At 42.0% G+C, this 18,173-nt stretch overlaps 1 protein-coding gene across 3 annotated transcripts in view; it reads left to right on the plus strand.

Moving 5' to 3' along the window:
• The window catches only part of UNC13D (unc-13 homolog D), a 62,281-nt gene that overhangs the window by 7,755 nt on the left and 36,353 nt on the right, over window positions 1-18,173 (plus strand). For 2 of the 3 annotated variants that reach the window (XM_083147969.1, XM_083147970.1), the window contains 3 exons: window positions 13,763-13,804; window positions 13,946-14,041; window positions 16,065-16,172. In XM_083147969.1, the coding sequence (XP_083004095.1) occupies window positions 13,763-13,804; window positions 13,946-14,041; window positions 16,065-16,172 (246 nt within the window). Of the gene's footprint in view, window positions 1-6,673; window positions 7,009-13,762; window positions 13,805-13,945; window positions 14,042-16,064; window positions 16,173-18,173 lie in introns of those variants that run through there. The other variant, XM_083147968.1, reaches the window with a different exon arrangement.

Here is an 18,173-nt window from a genome sequence, read left to right on the forward strand (position 1 = left end):
ATTATGTGGGGCATTATGTGTAAAAAGGCATTTAACAATTTGAGGCATATGTAAAGGGAATTATGTGTATATAAGAATTTAATAATGTGGGGGGGGGGCATAATGTGTCATGTGCATAAGGGCATTAATAATGTGGGGCATATGTGTATGGGGCATTATGTGTCGTGTATAAGGGTAATAATAATGTGGGGCATATGTGTACAGGGCAATTTTGAGTACAGCCTATTAAAAATGTGGGGCATACAGTCAGTGTAACGGGCATTATGTGTATAAGGGCATAAATAATGTGGGGCATCTGTGTAAGGTGCATTATGTGAGAAAGAGCATAATGTGTAGCAAACAGTTTGTGTATGGGGGAATTTTTTTTATTAGGGGATTAATAAAGTGTGGCATAATGTGTAAAAATGCATTAATAAGGTGTGCCATATGTGTAAGGGCTTTATTGTTTGGCAATATGTGTATAAGGACATTATTAGTGTGAGGCTAGCATTCTGTGTATAAGGTGTATTACTGTTGTGTACTGCATATCAGGGTACCACTGTGGCTGTTGAGCGAAGTGGCATTACTACTACAGGATGCGGCTGCTATGGCACCATTGATGTTTGTAGTACCCGCCACTCCCCTGCACCAAGTCTGCTGGCAGTGCCTCACCAACCACTGATCTCACCGCACGTCACTGCCGTCCGACCTCCCGACTCCAATGCGATGCGCACGGGGTCACGCATCAGATCGGAGGGGCTGTCTCCATATGTGATTCGGGACGATTTCACGGCCCGATTCATCCGAATCGGGCAAAATCGGGCCCAAATTGCATAAGGTATGGGCGCCTTAAGCGTGTTATGCTTGTCTAGTTCTGGCTTAACCACTTTTGTAGCTGCAAACAGTCTTTACTTTCCAGGGATGGGTTTCAAGGCTTTATCTTCTATTTTTTTTTTTCCACAGGAAATGTCCACATTGTTCAAAATTTACCAAATAACCAGCACATTTTTTTTAATTCTGTATTCTGTATGTAAGTCAATTCTTTGGAATTTTCAAGTTAATATTTTCTAAACAGAAACAGTCAAAATACAAAGAAATGATGATGATGATTATATATATTGGGCAGTACGGGTGGTGTAATGGTTAGCATTACTGCCTCACAGCGCTGAGGTCATGGGTTCGATTCCCACCATGGCCCTAACTGTGTGGCATTTGTATATTCTCCGTGTACTTGCGTGGGTTTACTCCGGGTACTTCGGTTTCCTCCCACCATTCCAAAAATATACTGGTAGGTTATTTGGCTCCTAACAAAAATATTAACCCTAGAATGTCTGTGTGTGCGTGTATATGTGGTAGGGAATATAGATTGTAAGCTCCACTGGGGCAGGGACTGATGTGAATGTTCAACTATTGTCTGTAAAGCACTGCGGAATATGTGCGCAATATAGATAACTGTTAATAAATAAATAAAATAAATATATGGAATGATGGCTATTATTATGCACCAAGGTCTACCTGGACTTCACCCTTACCCGGGATCAGCAGCAGCCAGGGCTGCAACACAGGACATAGGCTTACAGTGCCCAGTCTGTCTATCATCAATCATACCTGCCTATCCTCCTGCATTCTGCAGGAGACTCCCTGAAATAGCAGCAATCTCCCTCTCTCCCTCATTAATCTAGCAATCTCCCTCATTTCAACTAGCCCACATTACACTGTTACATAATTGGGGAAAAAAGAGAGATACATTTACATTGAATCATCAGCACTATTTCCCAGCACTTTACCAAGTATAGTAGCTCTTACTAACTGCTTTGGGGCTCATCTACATTTGGATCTAAGTAATTTTAAAAGATTCCTCTTAGATGTAGCAGCACACACCCACGCATCTAGGTGCCACGTTCACAATCTCTTTTCACAATCTCTCCATATATGGAACTAGACACGCCCTTTGGATGGAGAATGACATGCCCCCTCAATTGGGCGCCTTGCAAAATTCTATTACCAACTATAATCTCCCTGAAACTAGTTTTCAAAAGTAGGCAAGTATGCATCAATAAGCCCGCTTCCCGACTCCTGTGAACTAGCCAATGGGAGTTGGGGAGCCAGCTTATTGATGATAGAAAAACTGAGTGCTGTAAGCTGGTGTCCTGTGTTGTAGCAGTGGCTGCTGATCCACAGGTAAGGCAGCCAGCACATATCTTACATAGTACTTTACATATATGTTGAAATGTGCTCTCCATCTTTTACATGCAGTCTTTGCTTGGCGCTGCAGTGCTGTCGGTGGTACTTAAGGACCATCATTAGTATTTAAGAACAGTGATTTTGTGTTTTAGCACAGGAAATTAGTACCTATGCTTAAGTTTGCCATAATGTTTTCTTAATATCGGATATCTATGATTTACACAGGTTCTGTGGCTGACTAAATTGAAGACTGCATTTCACCTAGTATTAATCATCCACAGAAGCTGTCTAAATCATAAGTGATATTATGGCCCTGAGTTTGGGAAGCCCTGCTTAAGCATATGTGTGTGGTTGTCACATGGGGAAATTGTTTTATAAGTCTAAAGGCCCATACACACGAGCTCAGTTTTACTGTTTGAGCTGCTTTCAGCTCAAAAGCCGCCCAGTGTTTAAGTTACGATGATGAGCGGTCCTGCGCGCTCCCGCATCATCGCTTCCGGGCACCTCTCATCTGCTGGTATTATTATAGCGTCCTGCTATGGAAATGCTGTTCACCCCTGGGAAAATCGGTTGGACGGGACAAAATCGTTCAGTGTGTATGTTCTGAGCGATTTTCAGCCCAGCGATTTTCCCCATCAAAGCTCTGCAAACACACTGGGCAAAAACGCCCACTGTGAGTGTGTATGCACCTTAAAACTTTTTTTAAGCAAAACAGAGTCTCCTCTTGTTACACAAGTAATATATAGGGAGTTATGTAATAGGTTTTTAGTTTAAGGAACCAGACAGTTTTTGGTGAGTATTCTAATTATAAGAGTAAACCAGCCTTATGACTATTAAATGCTGCTTAGTCAGCAGTTCAAACCCCAAAATAAAGCAGTTCCTTAAACTCAGAATCTATTTCCAAACCTCCATCATGGTGCTGCCAAGTTCTTGCTAAACAACCCACTTCCTGTATAATAGACTAAATTTGGTAACATTTGTTTTAACTATGCTATTTCCTCCATTGCTCCTTAGCTTCAGAAATGTCCACGTTGGGGCTTAAAAAAGGAACAAGAATTAAAGTAGCCTTCCCAACTTTTTACATTTGACTCACTAAGTAGCCCTACGTCTGTTACTACACTTGTGTTCTAATAGAGTTGGTTATTTGTCATTCAAAATCTGTTGATGTGATACCAGTTTATGCTTTATCACAGGGAGAGGATAGAAAATAATGTACATTGATTATTTTAGCCAGATATGAAAAGTTGTCAGTTACACTTTTACATAGTGTGCACAATCAGATTTTCCTCTCTGCCTGCAAACCAAGGAGCAAATCAAGTTTGCAGAGGTGTATGCAAACTTTGCAAAGGCCAGAAAGTAGGCGTGTGCATCCTGTATGAATTTGATTCTGCTTTGACAGCTCACAGTATCAGTGTATACCTCTAAAGTATGATTGCATACTGATTTGTTTTTGCATTTTTGTCTCATTCTCTCTTTCTGTTTCAGCATAATATATATATATATATATATATATATATTTAATTAGGTCAAATACAGATGGCAAGATGGGACTTAAATAGGGAAAAATAATTATTATTAATTATAACAGAGATAATGAGAAAATGTTATTTATTCTTTTCCAGTCCTTCATTTAGACCCATTGTTGAGCCTCAGTGCATTTAGGGGCCCATGTAGGTTTGAAGCTATATCCCCAAAACACCTGGTATTTGACCAGTTTGCAGATATGAAGGATGGACCCCAGCAGGATCCCTCCATGCAGCCGAATCCCCCATAAGTTTCTCTGGAGGATGCCATGCTGCCCGATTTTACCAGTATCAGCATTCTGGATACTGAAACCCCCCCCCCCCTTCCCCACAGCTATCACTATTTGAAAAAGGTGACAGCTCATTGTAGCCTATGGGCTACACCCTGCATTACCGGCCAGACATAGAGTTCCCCCGGAACCTTCTCTCCAGATGTGGCCGATGTGCAGCATGGCCTGGCTAACCAAACAAGTGCAGCTCCTCATGGAGCCCCTGTTCCTTCAGGTGCCCATTCATACATGCCGTCGATGGGATCGCATGTTGCAATGCAATCCTAGGAGGTAAAATCTGACCCAGATTGCATTGAATATGTGATCTATAATAAATAGGCCCTTAATTTGTGGATGCAATAGACCCCTTAAGAGCAAAGCTTTTTGTTTCTTGTAGCACTAAGCCTCTTGTGTCTTAATAATGAAAGTCTAGAACTGAATGAGCTTTTCCTGTTAATAATCAGTATATTGAAATAGCGCAGTTTAAGGTCCCAGAAAGAAAGAAAGAAATATCATAGAATAATGACACAGTAAGAAATAAATATAATCCAGCAGTTATCACAGGAAGTTATCACAGGAAGTTATCACAGGAAGACGCAGCAGATTATTACGTGTGTGGGTATTGGCCGTCTGAGTAACCCTCAGCTTACATAAGAAGACCAGGCTATACACACTGCTTGAGGCCAGGAGATCTGCATCTGACCCTGCCTCGCCAGGGTCTAGCCTGCTCCGCACTCCTCCCACATCCAAATGCCATTATCCTGTCAGTTAGTGCCTGTGTGTGAACGGGTCCTGTGTGTGCACAGCCGCCGCACCGTTGGAGGTCTATGTAACCATACACCAAGCTTATAATGTATGGGTTCTACAACTACATGCCTATTCCACCTTTCATAATAGGCCCTTGAACATTTTCAGCTCATGGCTCATTGGGCCCTTAATCCAGCCCTGGGGAAGCTTGACTACCCTTCTATGGGCCATGGGGGGGGACCCAATTTTCGGGAGAATCCCAGCCATTTCGGTAGGGTAGGCAACAATTTTAATAATACATAGAGTGTAAACATTTTACTCACATAACATGTAGAAGTTTAGGTTTTCTGCTGTATTTTGCCACAGGACAGGAGCATCCCATTTAAGAGTCCAAGAATAGTCAGAAAGCATACTGGGAATCCACTTGCCGTGCTAACGTAGGTCTATCTACAAAGGGTGCAGTGTGTGTATTGCACATGGACCCCTGGGTTTGCACAGCACACCCTTCAGTCGCAGCAAAGATCAGAGGTAAAATAGCTGCCAGGCATGTACAGTATTTTGTCACTGGAACATGGCGGGTACCATGTTTTTGGAGTTCTACACATGAGCAGTAGCTGCTGGCATCATGCTAGTGTCTACGGAGGAGGCCCACCCAGAATCTTCACATAGGCCCCCTCCTCTGTTAAATCGCCCCTGCTTGATAATATAATATAATAATATATCATAATATATATAATAAATAACTATATATAAAAACACATATTTTTGTATCAATGAGGTGGAAATTCCAGCCTTTTAATCTGAAGCCTGAAGGTTCTGCTTGCCCTTTACATTGGTTCAAATCACTTTAGAAATGGGTTTTATATCCTGATGTATATTTTTAAAGAGGACATAACTTTAAAAGTATGGGCGATACAGATGTGTCCTTATACATCTAGACTCAATAGGCCATGCAGCAGGAGATGCCTGGGACTGAGTCTATATATATGAAGCACAGCGAACCTATCATGGAAAAAAAGCCACAGCGTCTACACTGTAGCAATTTAAATGCAGATTCAGAGACTCCGTTGTATACCAAATGAATCTGCCCAGTCTCCTGGAGCAAACTAGTGGCAACATTTTAGGCAAAAAAAGCAGGAAGCTAGCAGAGTTTCCCAGATGGGGTGTTTGGCACAATGTCATACTGTCATCATTCAAAGATTTGGAAGATTTGAAGAGAATTTTTTAATCAACATAGAAAATACATATACAGTATAATACCAGCTGAGGTGTCCTGTGACAAAGTCGTTCTTTACCCATGTATTCTATGCCTATTTATTTCATAAAAGTGTATATATATATATATATATATATATATATATATATATATATATATATATAAATTTGTATGAAGTTATAATTGGAATCCCAAGCATATGCATCCATACTGGCCGACATGGTGGTATATTTGGCAGTCAGTATAACAGCAAGTGACTCACTATCTCCCCAATAAGCACCATTAGAAAATCAAACTTTTTACTGCAGATTAGTAAAAGACAGTCTGTTTTATTTTTATCAACTTTCAAGTCCAAGTGACCACTAGCAAATCAAATTACAGGATATTGTAGACTGAAACATCCCATTCTGCCACATTATTTCCCTACTAAAGAAGAAGAAACGTAAAAACCTTGTGATTTCCAAATTATTTGGAACTTGCTTGTTTGAATATGTCATTTTAATGTACTGCCTCTTCGGTCATCTCTCTTTTTAAAACTGACTAAACAAAAACAATATTATGTGTATTATATTTAAAGAAACGTTGGTTTCTCTGTCCTGTTCCATTCCTATTGGTTGGCCATCATGCATCAGGGGATAACCAGCAGCTGGGGACATTCTCCCCCCCCCCCCCCCTCCTTCATGTCAATGTTGGTCCTGCTATTTCATGCACTCACTGCATCACTTCCTCACAGCAGATAAGATTGTGGTTTCCTCTGTGAAACTGTAAGACCATAAGAACTAGCATCAGAAAGGTGCCCACAGCAGCTAGACTGTGTTAAGCTGCTTTAGTCTTTATGTTTACTAAGAATTATTTAAAATTTTAGCTGCGTGTAGACATATGAGCAGTGCTGAGACATGGATCTGCGAGAACAGAAAGTCGTTGTTTATTATGAGTATTAGCTACAAGTGGAGCACAGCCGGAGTTGGGCCACATATCTGAGTTGGAAGGAAAGTGTCCTTTGCTGTGCCGATATAAGAGCTGTGGCTTCTCAATGGACACCATAGACAAAGCAAGTGATGGCTCGCCGCCGGAAAATAAAGACTCAGAGGTATGAAATATCCAATTACAATTTTATTTACATTTTTTTCTCAGCCTTTCCTTTGCTAGCAATTTTTTTTAATGCACACCTCAGATTACTCAACGTTTAACAGAGTAATTCAGAGAAATGCATCAGGCTTCTATGTTGAAACCTACTTTTGTAATAAATTAAAGTATAAGAAATTAATCTTGCACACTATACGTAGTCATTGCAATTTACTTGTGAGCTGCAAAGTACAGTGGGATGGGAAATATCACAATAATATTAATTACTATGATGATAATAATAGTAATAGTAATTATAACATGGCGATTTAGTTTAAAATGGAAATGTTTCTAAAATAAGAATAAAATGCCAAAATTTGTAAAACAAAAATAAAATGACAACATTTGTAAAATAATAATACTGTAGAATGGGAATGTTCCTTCCTCTTTTTCTCTTACTCACTTAACCCTTGTTCTTTTGGGATGCCAGATGACCTCCCTACAGTCGGGATTCCGACAGTCATTACACCAACGTCAGAATCCCGAATGTTAAAAACCCGATAGTCAGGATCCCGACTTACATAGGCTATTCTCCCTCGTGGGGGCGACCTCCATAGAGGGAGAATAGATTTAGGTGGTGAGCGCAGCGAGACACCGAGTCCTCAGCGTGGTGATCGCAGAGAGTCCACAAGGTGCATCATTACACTCAGCCCTTGTCAGTTGGGATTCCGAAGTCTATGTAGTGACTGTTGGAATCCCGACGAGCGGGAAATCATACCACAACCATTGTTGTGTGTGTGTGTGTGTGTGTGTGTGTGTGTGTGTGCGTTTTACTATACTGTACTTTGTAACTTGCAAAGATTGTGTTTTTCAAGTACATCAAGTATATCTATATGATATTCATGGGGCTGATGGAGTATTACATGTTTTCACCCTTTATGCCACATAACCAAGCGTATGCATGCATGAGAGATGCAGAGATGTGTGCAATTTAGTCACATTATCCCTTTAGACTGATGGGTGTAACTGAGCATCTTATATGGGCAATGCTTACTGTCAACATTTTTTTGAGCTGTACAAATGCAAAATAATTAATTCTCAAAGTATCCTCTGCATGCAGGATAGGTCTGGCCCAACTTTGCCTCTTACATGTTGCCATCATCAGTGCAAAGGGGTAGTCCAGGTGTGTCATACAGCAAATAAGGAAATATATGCATCTGTTTCCATGTATGCCCTGCTGGAGGAATTATAGGAAACTTGCAGCAGCCTTACATGTGTACACATAGGTGCACAGGTACTGACACAATATAAATGTTTGGTGCCACCATTGTGGATTTGCAGTGTAATGGCCCCCATACATTAGGCCGACTTGTTCTAAGAACAAGTTGGACTCAATTCTCCTGTGAGCCGCCTGACAGCTCCCCGGGAGGCTGACATACGATTTGGCACTTGATGTGGCATTTTTTACATGTGACAAATCGCATGCAATCTATCACATGTAACACTGGGCAGTTGCAGCTGGCGATGAGGAGAAGAGGGGCGGGCGGCGGATGCTGGTGCTGCAGCGGGCGGTGAGTAGCAGTGGGGTTGGCAGCAAGTGCTGAGCGCCAGTCATTTGACAGGTTATTTAAATTTCTAATACCCGCCGCTGCCTGTCCTGCTGAACAACCGCTAGCGCTCAGCACCCGCTGCCCGCCCCGTCGCTCCTCACTGCCCACTGCAGCGCCAGCATCCAAGGTCGGACATGATCTTATGTGCAGCCCGTATGAACTCCTGATCCGGTCTGATGTGCACATGACCGATCATCGGATCAGATGTCACACATATGCGATTTTGGGCTGATTGAGGTGCTGACATCAGGTGAAATCTGCCCAAAATTGCATAGTGTATGGGCACCCTAAGACACATGGGGTAAATTTACTAAGATGGGAGTTCTATTGAAGATGGGATGTTTCCCATAGCAACCAATTAGATTATATCTATTACATTGTACAAGCTGCTAAATCATGGGTCTTCAAACTGTGGCCCTCCAGATGTTGTGAAACTACATGTTCCAGCATGCATTGCAACATTTTTTCCTATAAGAGCATGCCAAACCTGTCAGGGCATGCTGGGACATGTAGTTCCACAACATCTGGAGGGCCACAGTTTGAAGACCCATGTGCTAAATAAATAAGAAGTAGAATCTGATTGGTTGCTATGGTCAACATTCCATTTTCAATAGAAATCCCATCTCAGTAAATTTACCCCATACTATTACAGGTTGAGTATCCCTTATCCAAATATTAGTTATCCAAATTATTCTGAAAACTATAGTCTCCAAAATGTACCTTTTTTTTTTTTTTGCAAATAAACCAACTGGGTACATCTGTAACTGGCACTACTGGGGACATGATCTGTAACTGGCACTACTGGGGACAAAATATGTGAAAAAAAATAAATGCTAGGGATTCAAATACAGTTGTTTCATGTTTTGAAACCTTGTTTCGTGCACAAATAAAAAATATTTATGTGTATTTCATGTGTTTGATGTGTTTGTACAAGATAAATGCAAGATACTTCAAAGTACGGAATAATCCGTTATTTCCGTACTTTGCTTCTGGTCCCGAGCATTTCGGATAAGGGATACAACCTGTACTTCATTTAATTAAGATTTGTGTTATTTTAAAGTTTTCCCTAAGGAAGCCTCATTTATATCTCAAAAAGTTAGGTTTAAATGTTTTTATTAAAACACCATTCAATACATCAGAATTCAGAAATACGATTCTAAAATTTCAGACAGCATATAATCAAAGATTACAGAGATATTGTTCTTGAGGATAAACACGGTATCTTAAATCAATAAAGATGTTATATAGATAATCCAGCATGTGACCGATTACTTTCAGTCAAACAGTTCTCGCAAAGTGTCCATGTTTTCATACACAACAGGAGTCATATATAGATCTGACAATTCAGAAAGTCAAACCCCGTGTATTAGAAGAGCGTCCCAAAGAAGGGGTCCCATTTCCCTACAGCACCCTTATGAGACAATATCAATGGGGGGGTCCCCCGCGATCACTCTCATAGTATACCATTGAGTGCGTTCAAAGGAGTTATGTAGTTTCACTCTTATCTCGAGAGACAGAGTTGTAATGTAGCTCTCCCATGTGTTAAAAATTTTTGCTACACGCCGATCCCTTTCCATGAGACACTCAATCCAGTCCATATTAAATACATGGTACAATTTCTCTTGAAAAAGCTTCAATGTAGGGGGTGTGGTGTCGATCCATGCCTGCAACACAGCCTTCCGCGCCACAGCACTGATAATTAATATTAGTCTCTTGCATCCCTTATTATTCTCTGACCCTCAGGCAAGATACCAAAAATGGCCCAGTGGTCTGTAAAAGGGATGTAGTTTACCAAGTGGTCGAGGGCAAACTTCCTGACCTTGAGCCAGAAAATTTTTAGTAGGGGACAGCTCCAAAAATAGTGGTAGAGACCCGTTTCCCCTCATGGCAACGCGGACAGGATGCTGACCCCGTCATTCCAGCCAGGATGTGGGGAGAAATAGGCTTTGTGAAAGATGTTTAGAAACATCTCTTGGTATTGCATGGCCGAAATTAGTTTCCTAGATGTTTGCAAGGTCCTAACCAACTGGCTGCATGTCAACGAGGGCATGACTAGAGTCCATGCTTTCATCCCTGAATGTATGTTATCGTAATCTATGATTTGGCGTAAATAGTTATAGTGGATGGATATGGCTTTGCTCTCTACAACGCCTGAGGAGAGCATGGTGTCAAGCGTGTTACCCCAATCATATTCTGAGAAGTCACGGATGACCACGGCCACACAGTGTTTAGCCTGCATATAGGCAAAAGGAAATTTTTTGAAGGTCGGAAACGTGTCTGATGCTTGTGTATAGGATATTGGTTTTCTAGATCCTGTATCAATTAGGTCATGGATTTTTAATAAGCCTTCTTTTTTAAGGTCAAGAAAAGGCTGGGAGGCACTACCGCCCTGGAATTCCGGATTATTTAACAAAGGAAGAAACAGTGATTTATGTGCATTTAGGTTATTCTTATGTCTAAGTATTTGCCAGACTTTCCAAGTCGACCACAACAAGGGGTTGTTTTTGATCTTCTCCGGCACTTCCCCGTCATGCATATGCAGGAAACCCACCAGCCCGCAGTTTTCCAAAAAGTCACCCTCAATTTCCGTATTAGCATAGGTCTCACTGTTGTGAATCCAATCTCTAAGAAATCTCAATATCGCTGCATGATTATAATTCAGGATATGTGGAAAATTTATACCCCCGTTAAACATCGGTTGTTGATATATCTCAAAAAGTTAAAAGTTAGAGCACTTGTTCTATGTCATGTGTCACTTTTGTTAATGTTGTGTTTCAATTATGTTATTTGCTGAGGGGTGAAGAATTGTAGAACTGAAAATATAAGACAATGCTGCATTACTACCACTTGCATTTCCAACACATGGAAAAATTAAGTTGTTTTACAGATATAAAAACACTAAATAGCTCGCCCCATAAATGCTCAATATCCAACAAAACCTGTCTAGTAATGACTTTAGCTGCAGGGGTAAATCCCATACCGCCTACCTGACCCTCTCCATGAGGGTGAAAATGCGCTGTTCTTGTCCTTCCCTGGTAATGTATGATTGCCAGCACCTGTGGTGAAACACCTTGCTTATCAATTACCTAGCTCCCCACAGGTGCTGGCAATTATACATTGCCAGGGAAGGACAGGAATAGAGCATTTGCTGGTTTTATTGGACATAAACAAGCTCAGAAGTGAAGGATTGTACAACCCTAGACTGTGCACAAGATAGTGAAACATGCCTGGAGACCTACATCCTAGTTGTTTGATAAAGCATTAGCTATGCCACTTAGCAGTGGTGAATTTCCCAGTAGGCACTTGGGTACCACTTGTTCGGGGTGGCACAGCAGTTTTTTTTACCATTAGAACTTATTTATTTTCAAACCAGGTCGAAAATCCTGTTCTGGGGAGTTGGTGGCGGGAGATGCAGGGGGGGGGGGGGGGGGGGTGGTGGTTTAGAGATGCATCTCCGGGTGGGCTCCAGGAGGGATGGTGCGTGCTCTACCATTGCCGCAGACTGACGGTGACTGTGACCAGCATGGGGGGCGGGCTCCGGGGGGGGGTTCGTCTCACTCACCTGCTCCCAGCTCCTTTCTGGCTCTTCTTGGCGGGAGCTTTGCCGCTGCTGCTGTGTCTTCTTCTGCTGCTCATTACCGCCCTCCAATGGCTGGCGCCCTAGGCAAATGCCTAATGCTGCCTAGTGGTGGCGTCAGCCCTGTGTGGAAGACAGGGTGGTGTGGCAAATCGACCATCTTCAGTTAAACAGTACAGAGCTGATAGTGTGTGTGTGTGTGTGTGTGTGTGTGTGTATATATATATATATATATATATATATATATATATATATATATTGGAAAAAAGGGGCGAGAAACAGCGCTCTCTAGCGTGATAAATGAGTTTCCAAATTTTTGGTGAATATATGGTTATGCGTACCGTGAGGAAGGTGATAAAGTGCCCATCAATATATGATGTTTGGAACTCCTGTCCTTGGGTTACCAGGATATTGCCCGGAGATCAATTCAGCCTTTTACAGCAATAGTGTCCCATGGGTTCATACAGGGTCCAAAACCATCAGTGCCACGTGATAAATATAAAGGAAGAAACTCCAATTATAATTTTAAAGGAGTTTATTTTCAAAGGTGTACAAAGTAAACATAAAATAAAAAATAGCTTACATGAAGGTGCTGTAATAGAACACAGACCGCTCTCAACGCGTTTCGTCGCTTACTGCCTGTCAAATCGGCTGGACTTCATCAGGAGAGTATAATAACCTATACCAAAGAAGGTGTATATATAGTATGGCTAATTAAGAAATCCTAAACAGACGTGAAACTTCCGGGTTCCGTAAATACGCAAGACTGCGCATGCGCGAGATCATTACAGTCTCGCGCAGCTTCCTTGTAAACAATCACTCGTAGTTTCGTTTATTTGCGCATATGTCAGAATCTCCCGTTAGCCCGTAGTGTCGCGGCTTTGGGAGTAATCTGCGCATGTGAGAGGCTCCCATTAGCCCGCAGTATCGCGGCCATGGGAATGTTTAACCTATGTGCGAGACTTCTCTGAGTCTCGCGGGTCTTCGCGCCCTGTCTATGGCTTGCGCATCATGCGCATGTGCAGTACTGTCTTAACCCAGATAGCGATTTATTAGTGTTTTCTGCTATTGCGCATGCGGAGTTATATATATATATATATATATATATATATATATATATATATATATATATATATATATAGGCAGACAATGTGGGGGGAGGCAATAATAATAATGCCACTTGAGTATCATTTGGTTGTCTCTAAGCTTGGTATAAAGATACAGACAAGTAGTAAATAATTTGATAAAAAAAAAAAATAACCTGTGGTTCCCTGCTAAAAGTCTTTTAACCATCTTGGAACAGTCTTGGCTTACACGGAGAGATAACTTGTTTGGAGAATAGTCTATCTATTCATTTAATTAACAAATACATTTAACAAAAAAGGACAGAATATCCTGGTGGAATAAATGCATCAATAGAAAGCTCTCTTATGTAGACCACCCAAAGTCACACATGTAACTGGTGTATATAATACAGTTCTAGTGATACTGCTTATTGGTGATGAAGGGACTGCTAAAAGTATTCAAGTTGATCCTAGTGTATCTGTGGTTGTTTATCTTGTCTTATGTTTTCCCTTCTGCCTCTCCCACAGATGGAGCCTCCACATTTACCTCATCGATTTACCCGCAGAGAGGTTAGACTAACATTGTAACCCATTTACACTGTATATGTAAGCAGTAATTATAAATAGTCTGTCATATTTCATATGCTCCCTATTTTAACCTCTAATATTTTTTTGCTTTTAATGGATTTTCAACTGTGTACCATTTTGTAGGCCAAATACGTGAGGAAGAGCACATTCCAACCCCCTAAGAACAAATCCATGAAAGAGCCTGACGCTGAAACTAAGCCTGTTTCCCCATCTGTACAGGTTAGAAAATTAGTTCTATGGAGCTATTCAGTAATAGATGCAGATTTGCAAAAATTGATATTTGTAACTTTTGCAAATTGCCGCATGAGCGCACATGGCCCTTTAAACCATGGTCACATTGTGAAAAAATGCAACTGTAGTCTAAGGTACGACGGTCAGTGACAGGGCATTGCACGGATGTCAACTTGGTGTTGTGGGACACGGTCCGTACAACACAGGACTACTCGAGGGTGGGCTGCGGCAGCTGGGTCACTCACATCACATGCAGCTGTAACATGGCAGCCCGGTGACTGGCATCATAGTCAGGGGGCTATCCTTAATGTGCGAGTAGTTCGCTATATAGCGAACCACTTGGACAATAGTTAACCAAACTACAAAATTTAGCGGTTGCATCATGGGGAGGCACCCGGCATGTGGGGAAACTTGCCCTGTGCTGGGCGGTCCCCCCAAATTCTAGCCCCGGCAGAAGTTTTGTGTACAAAACTACAGCTGTGGCTGAATTAAACCCTATGTGTGCAGTCAGATACTGATGCGGAGCCGGACACTAACGCTTGGCAAACTGTTGGTGTAAAATGCTATCACTAAGAGGATGTGGATCATAATTTCCTATGATCTATTTTTCAAGTGTATATCTCAAAAATCTGCTGCAAGTACAAGACTGTGCCTGCAAACAGCTTATGGAACTTTACCTCAGCTTTATTATTTATTTTTATTATTATTATCGTTTATTTATATGGTGCCACACGGGTTCTGCCGCGCCTGATATATGAGTGAAAAACAAGAAAATAATAATTACAGTACGAGGCAATTTAGGACAAGTAAATGGTCAATTGTATCTAAAGACAGTTGCATCAGGGGATAAGACACTGATGCAATTACCAGGGTGGCAGAGAAAAGCAAATGATGAGAGAGGGCCCTGCTCGTGAGAGCTTACATTCAAAAGAGAAGAGAATGGGTTTGAATTCAGTGAAGCTACTGGCAATAGATGCAATTACCTATTTTAAGATATTCCTCTCTGGGAGATGCACAGAAAGGAGAAGGAGGTGAAGGGGGTCAGGGCAGGCAAATTTACATCATTAAAACTTGTCATTATGCGGAGAAAATGCCATAATTGGGCTAAATTTTCATAGAGTCGGGGGCTAACATAAGGGGATACTTATGTCATAGCCGGGAGCCCACTAAGCTATTTGCTTAGTGGGTGATTCTTTGTAAGAAAATCGCATCACATGTGTTTTTTGCATGCAATGCATCCCATTGTATGTCATGCAATAGTATACTACATTAAATGGCATTGCACCCTATAAAATAGCATGCGATTGCATCGCATGCAAGAATCGCATGCAATGTGATGCGATTTCTCTACGGTCCCGGCTAATACATAAGTTCCAAATTTGGCAATTTGTATACAATCACGTCATTACCCCCCTCCCACTGGACTGCTGGTGTGCTCCCCATTCTGCCTACTTCACTAGGAAGTGGGCAGATTGGGGTAGGTGTGGCCACTCTTCTGAGGGGTACAGGGACTAGGGAAGTTTAGCTTAGTAAGTGCATGGGTAGTCATATGTCATATCACACATTTGTATATTGCATTCGTCCACACTAATCTGCTAACAGCAGGGAGCTTCCAGTCAGCTTCTGTCATTTTCTAGACAGTGCTAGATATATGACAACTAGAAGCCGATATGGTTGATATGGGCAATTTGTCCACTTCATCTCTCTTGAAGGGGTTGATACCCTTGGGTGTGGTAAGGATAACAAGGGGTAGTGCACACAAGCCTAAGCCATTTACAGTGGAGAACCTTTTTAACATTTTCTAGCTGATTGGCACACTTGATTTGAATTAAGTGCAAAAGTTTAGAAGGTAATTGTTTTTTAATTCAGGTTTAAAGGTGTAGTGGTATGAATGTACAGGTACCATAAGTGGAATCGTTTTCTTCCCTATTTACCTTTCCTTTATTTTAGGTTTAAAAGATTTCTATAGTGTTATATGTTAGAAATGTCATTGATTCTTTTCACTTTTCAGCGCAATCTTCTATATGGGGAGGCTTTATATACCATCATACACCGCATGGGGATTTCAGAGCCAGAACATATATCTGACAATGAGCAGCTATATGAATATTTGCAAATGGTAAGTGACAACAATCTTGGGTGGGTAAACCACGTGGACTAAGTGGGTAGCCATAACGCCCAACACATAGAGAATGACTGTGGATTATTCATTTCTGTTTGTTGTTTGGTTATCAATTTAATCTGCCATCAATGAAGCCACACACATAGGCCCTTATTCTGGTTGACTTGCAAGGATGCAAATTCACACCCTTCTGAGTCCACCAGAAACCGCCCTGCAAATGGCAGGCCACCCGCCCCTCATTCACACGCCGTGCACGTTCACACGGCCTGTGAATGGATTTTTACACACCCATTCGCAGGCTGGGGGGAATCTCTCACATCTTTTGATGGTCGCCGACCATCATAAGATGTGGTTGCACGCATATAAGTGATTCTCAGGTCACTTTATATATGTGTGCACATTCGGGAGGAACTGGGCGATTTTATGGGAACGCCCATGAAATGCTGGGCGATCTCATGGGCGAGTTCCCGCCGCCCCACGCCCCCCCAGACCACTGCACGCAATGTTGGGTGCGTGCATCCGGCAAACAATCTGTTCGCCATGGCTGCGTGCACCTGGCGCATGCACATGCACAGAAATGCGCATATACATGCGCATTTCAAAAACATCGGACACATGCGAACAATTATCCACAGCAGAATAGACCTGAATAAGGACCATAATGTACAGCAGTTATTATAAAATCAGCCAGTTGTCCTATCACTGCTGTGTGGGAGCGAGGAAGAAGTAACCTGGCCGCTAGGGACACAGATCTCTGTGCCAGGTCACAAGTGGTAGTTTTTTTTTTTTCATACAACAGGTGTTTTTTTTTCATGGAATTGGTCTTTTTATATTGGCAACTATGCAAGTGCCAGAGGCAGAACTCTGGGAGGCAATGGAGTCATCTGCCGCCGGGCTCCTGCTCCCAAGGGGGCACCTCTCCTCCACTGTGAGTTTTAATCAGTTAATTGAAAGCCATTTCTATCACTTCTGTGGCTGTCTCCTCCTTCTAGCAGGACCATAGATACCACACTCTCTTTATTCTAAACATAATATCCATAACATACATACATGCATACATATATTTATATAAGGTGGTGTGTATGTGTGTGTTGGGGGGACGGACCAATATTTATCTAGCCTCCGGGCAACTGGGACGAACTTACACCACTGGCAAGTGCACAGACCCACACTGTCTTTTGGGAGTGTCATAGGCATTTATCAAAAGCTCTGAGGGATTGTGGGTTGTGTATATAAAAAAGTGAAGCCTTTTTCTGATGGCTCTCTGGTGCATGTGCCAATACCAGTGATGGAGGTTGGCATAAGATCACTGGGTAGCACAGCTTTCTGCTTGTAGACACATGAACCCCTGAATAAGCCCCATGCAGTCACACACTAGCATTCAGTAAGGTTATAAATCAATCTTCCAGGCAGCTCTACACAAAGCTACAGCCAATCTGCATATGATGCAGTGTCAGCCCTGGCCTATGTACAATGGGTGCAAGGTGTGCAGTGTACATGCACCCCTGAGTCCAGGGGGACCCACACCTTGCACGCCATCTCCGTCGGTCTGGCGGAGCAGCTGCAAAATAACTTTTTTTTTAATTGGCAATTTTTCACATGCGCAATTGAATGTGGCACAGGCACCATGTTCCCAGAAACCTACACATGTGACACAAACTCTGGTACAATGCCAGGGTCTACAGCACCGCCAGGGAGGAGGGAGGGCCCAATTGGATCCTGCACACTGTCTGGAGTACCATGTATTATGCGCAACAAGTTTTATCACTTACAACGAGTTAAGAGTTCTATTCATGAAGTAGTGAAGAGATTGGAGACATGTGCTAGAGGAGAAGTTGCCAATGGCAACTAAACAGCTTAGAACAAAGTAACATTTACCACATGTAGTATATACAATTATACTGTACATAGCAGCTGATTGGTTGCCATGGGCCACAAGTCAAACTTTTCCACTCCATTCAGTGCTTCATGAATTGACCCCTATATCACTGTTTGATA

The sequence above is a fragment of the Crinia signifera genome, chromosome 6 (genome assembly GCF_055691185.1).
Source record: "Crinia signifera chromosome 6, ASM5569118v1, whole genome shotgun sequence".
Lineage (NCBI taxonomy): Eukaryota > Metazoa > Chordata > Amphibia > Anura > Myobatrachidae > Crinia > Crinia signifera.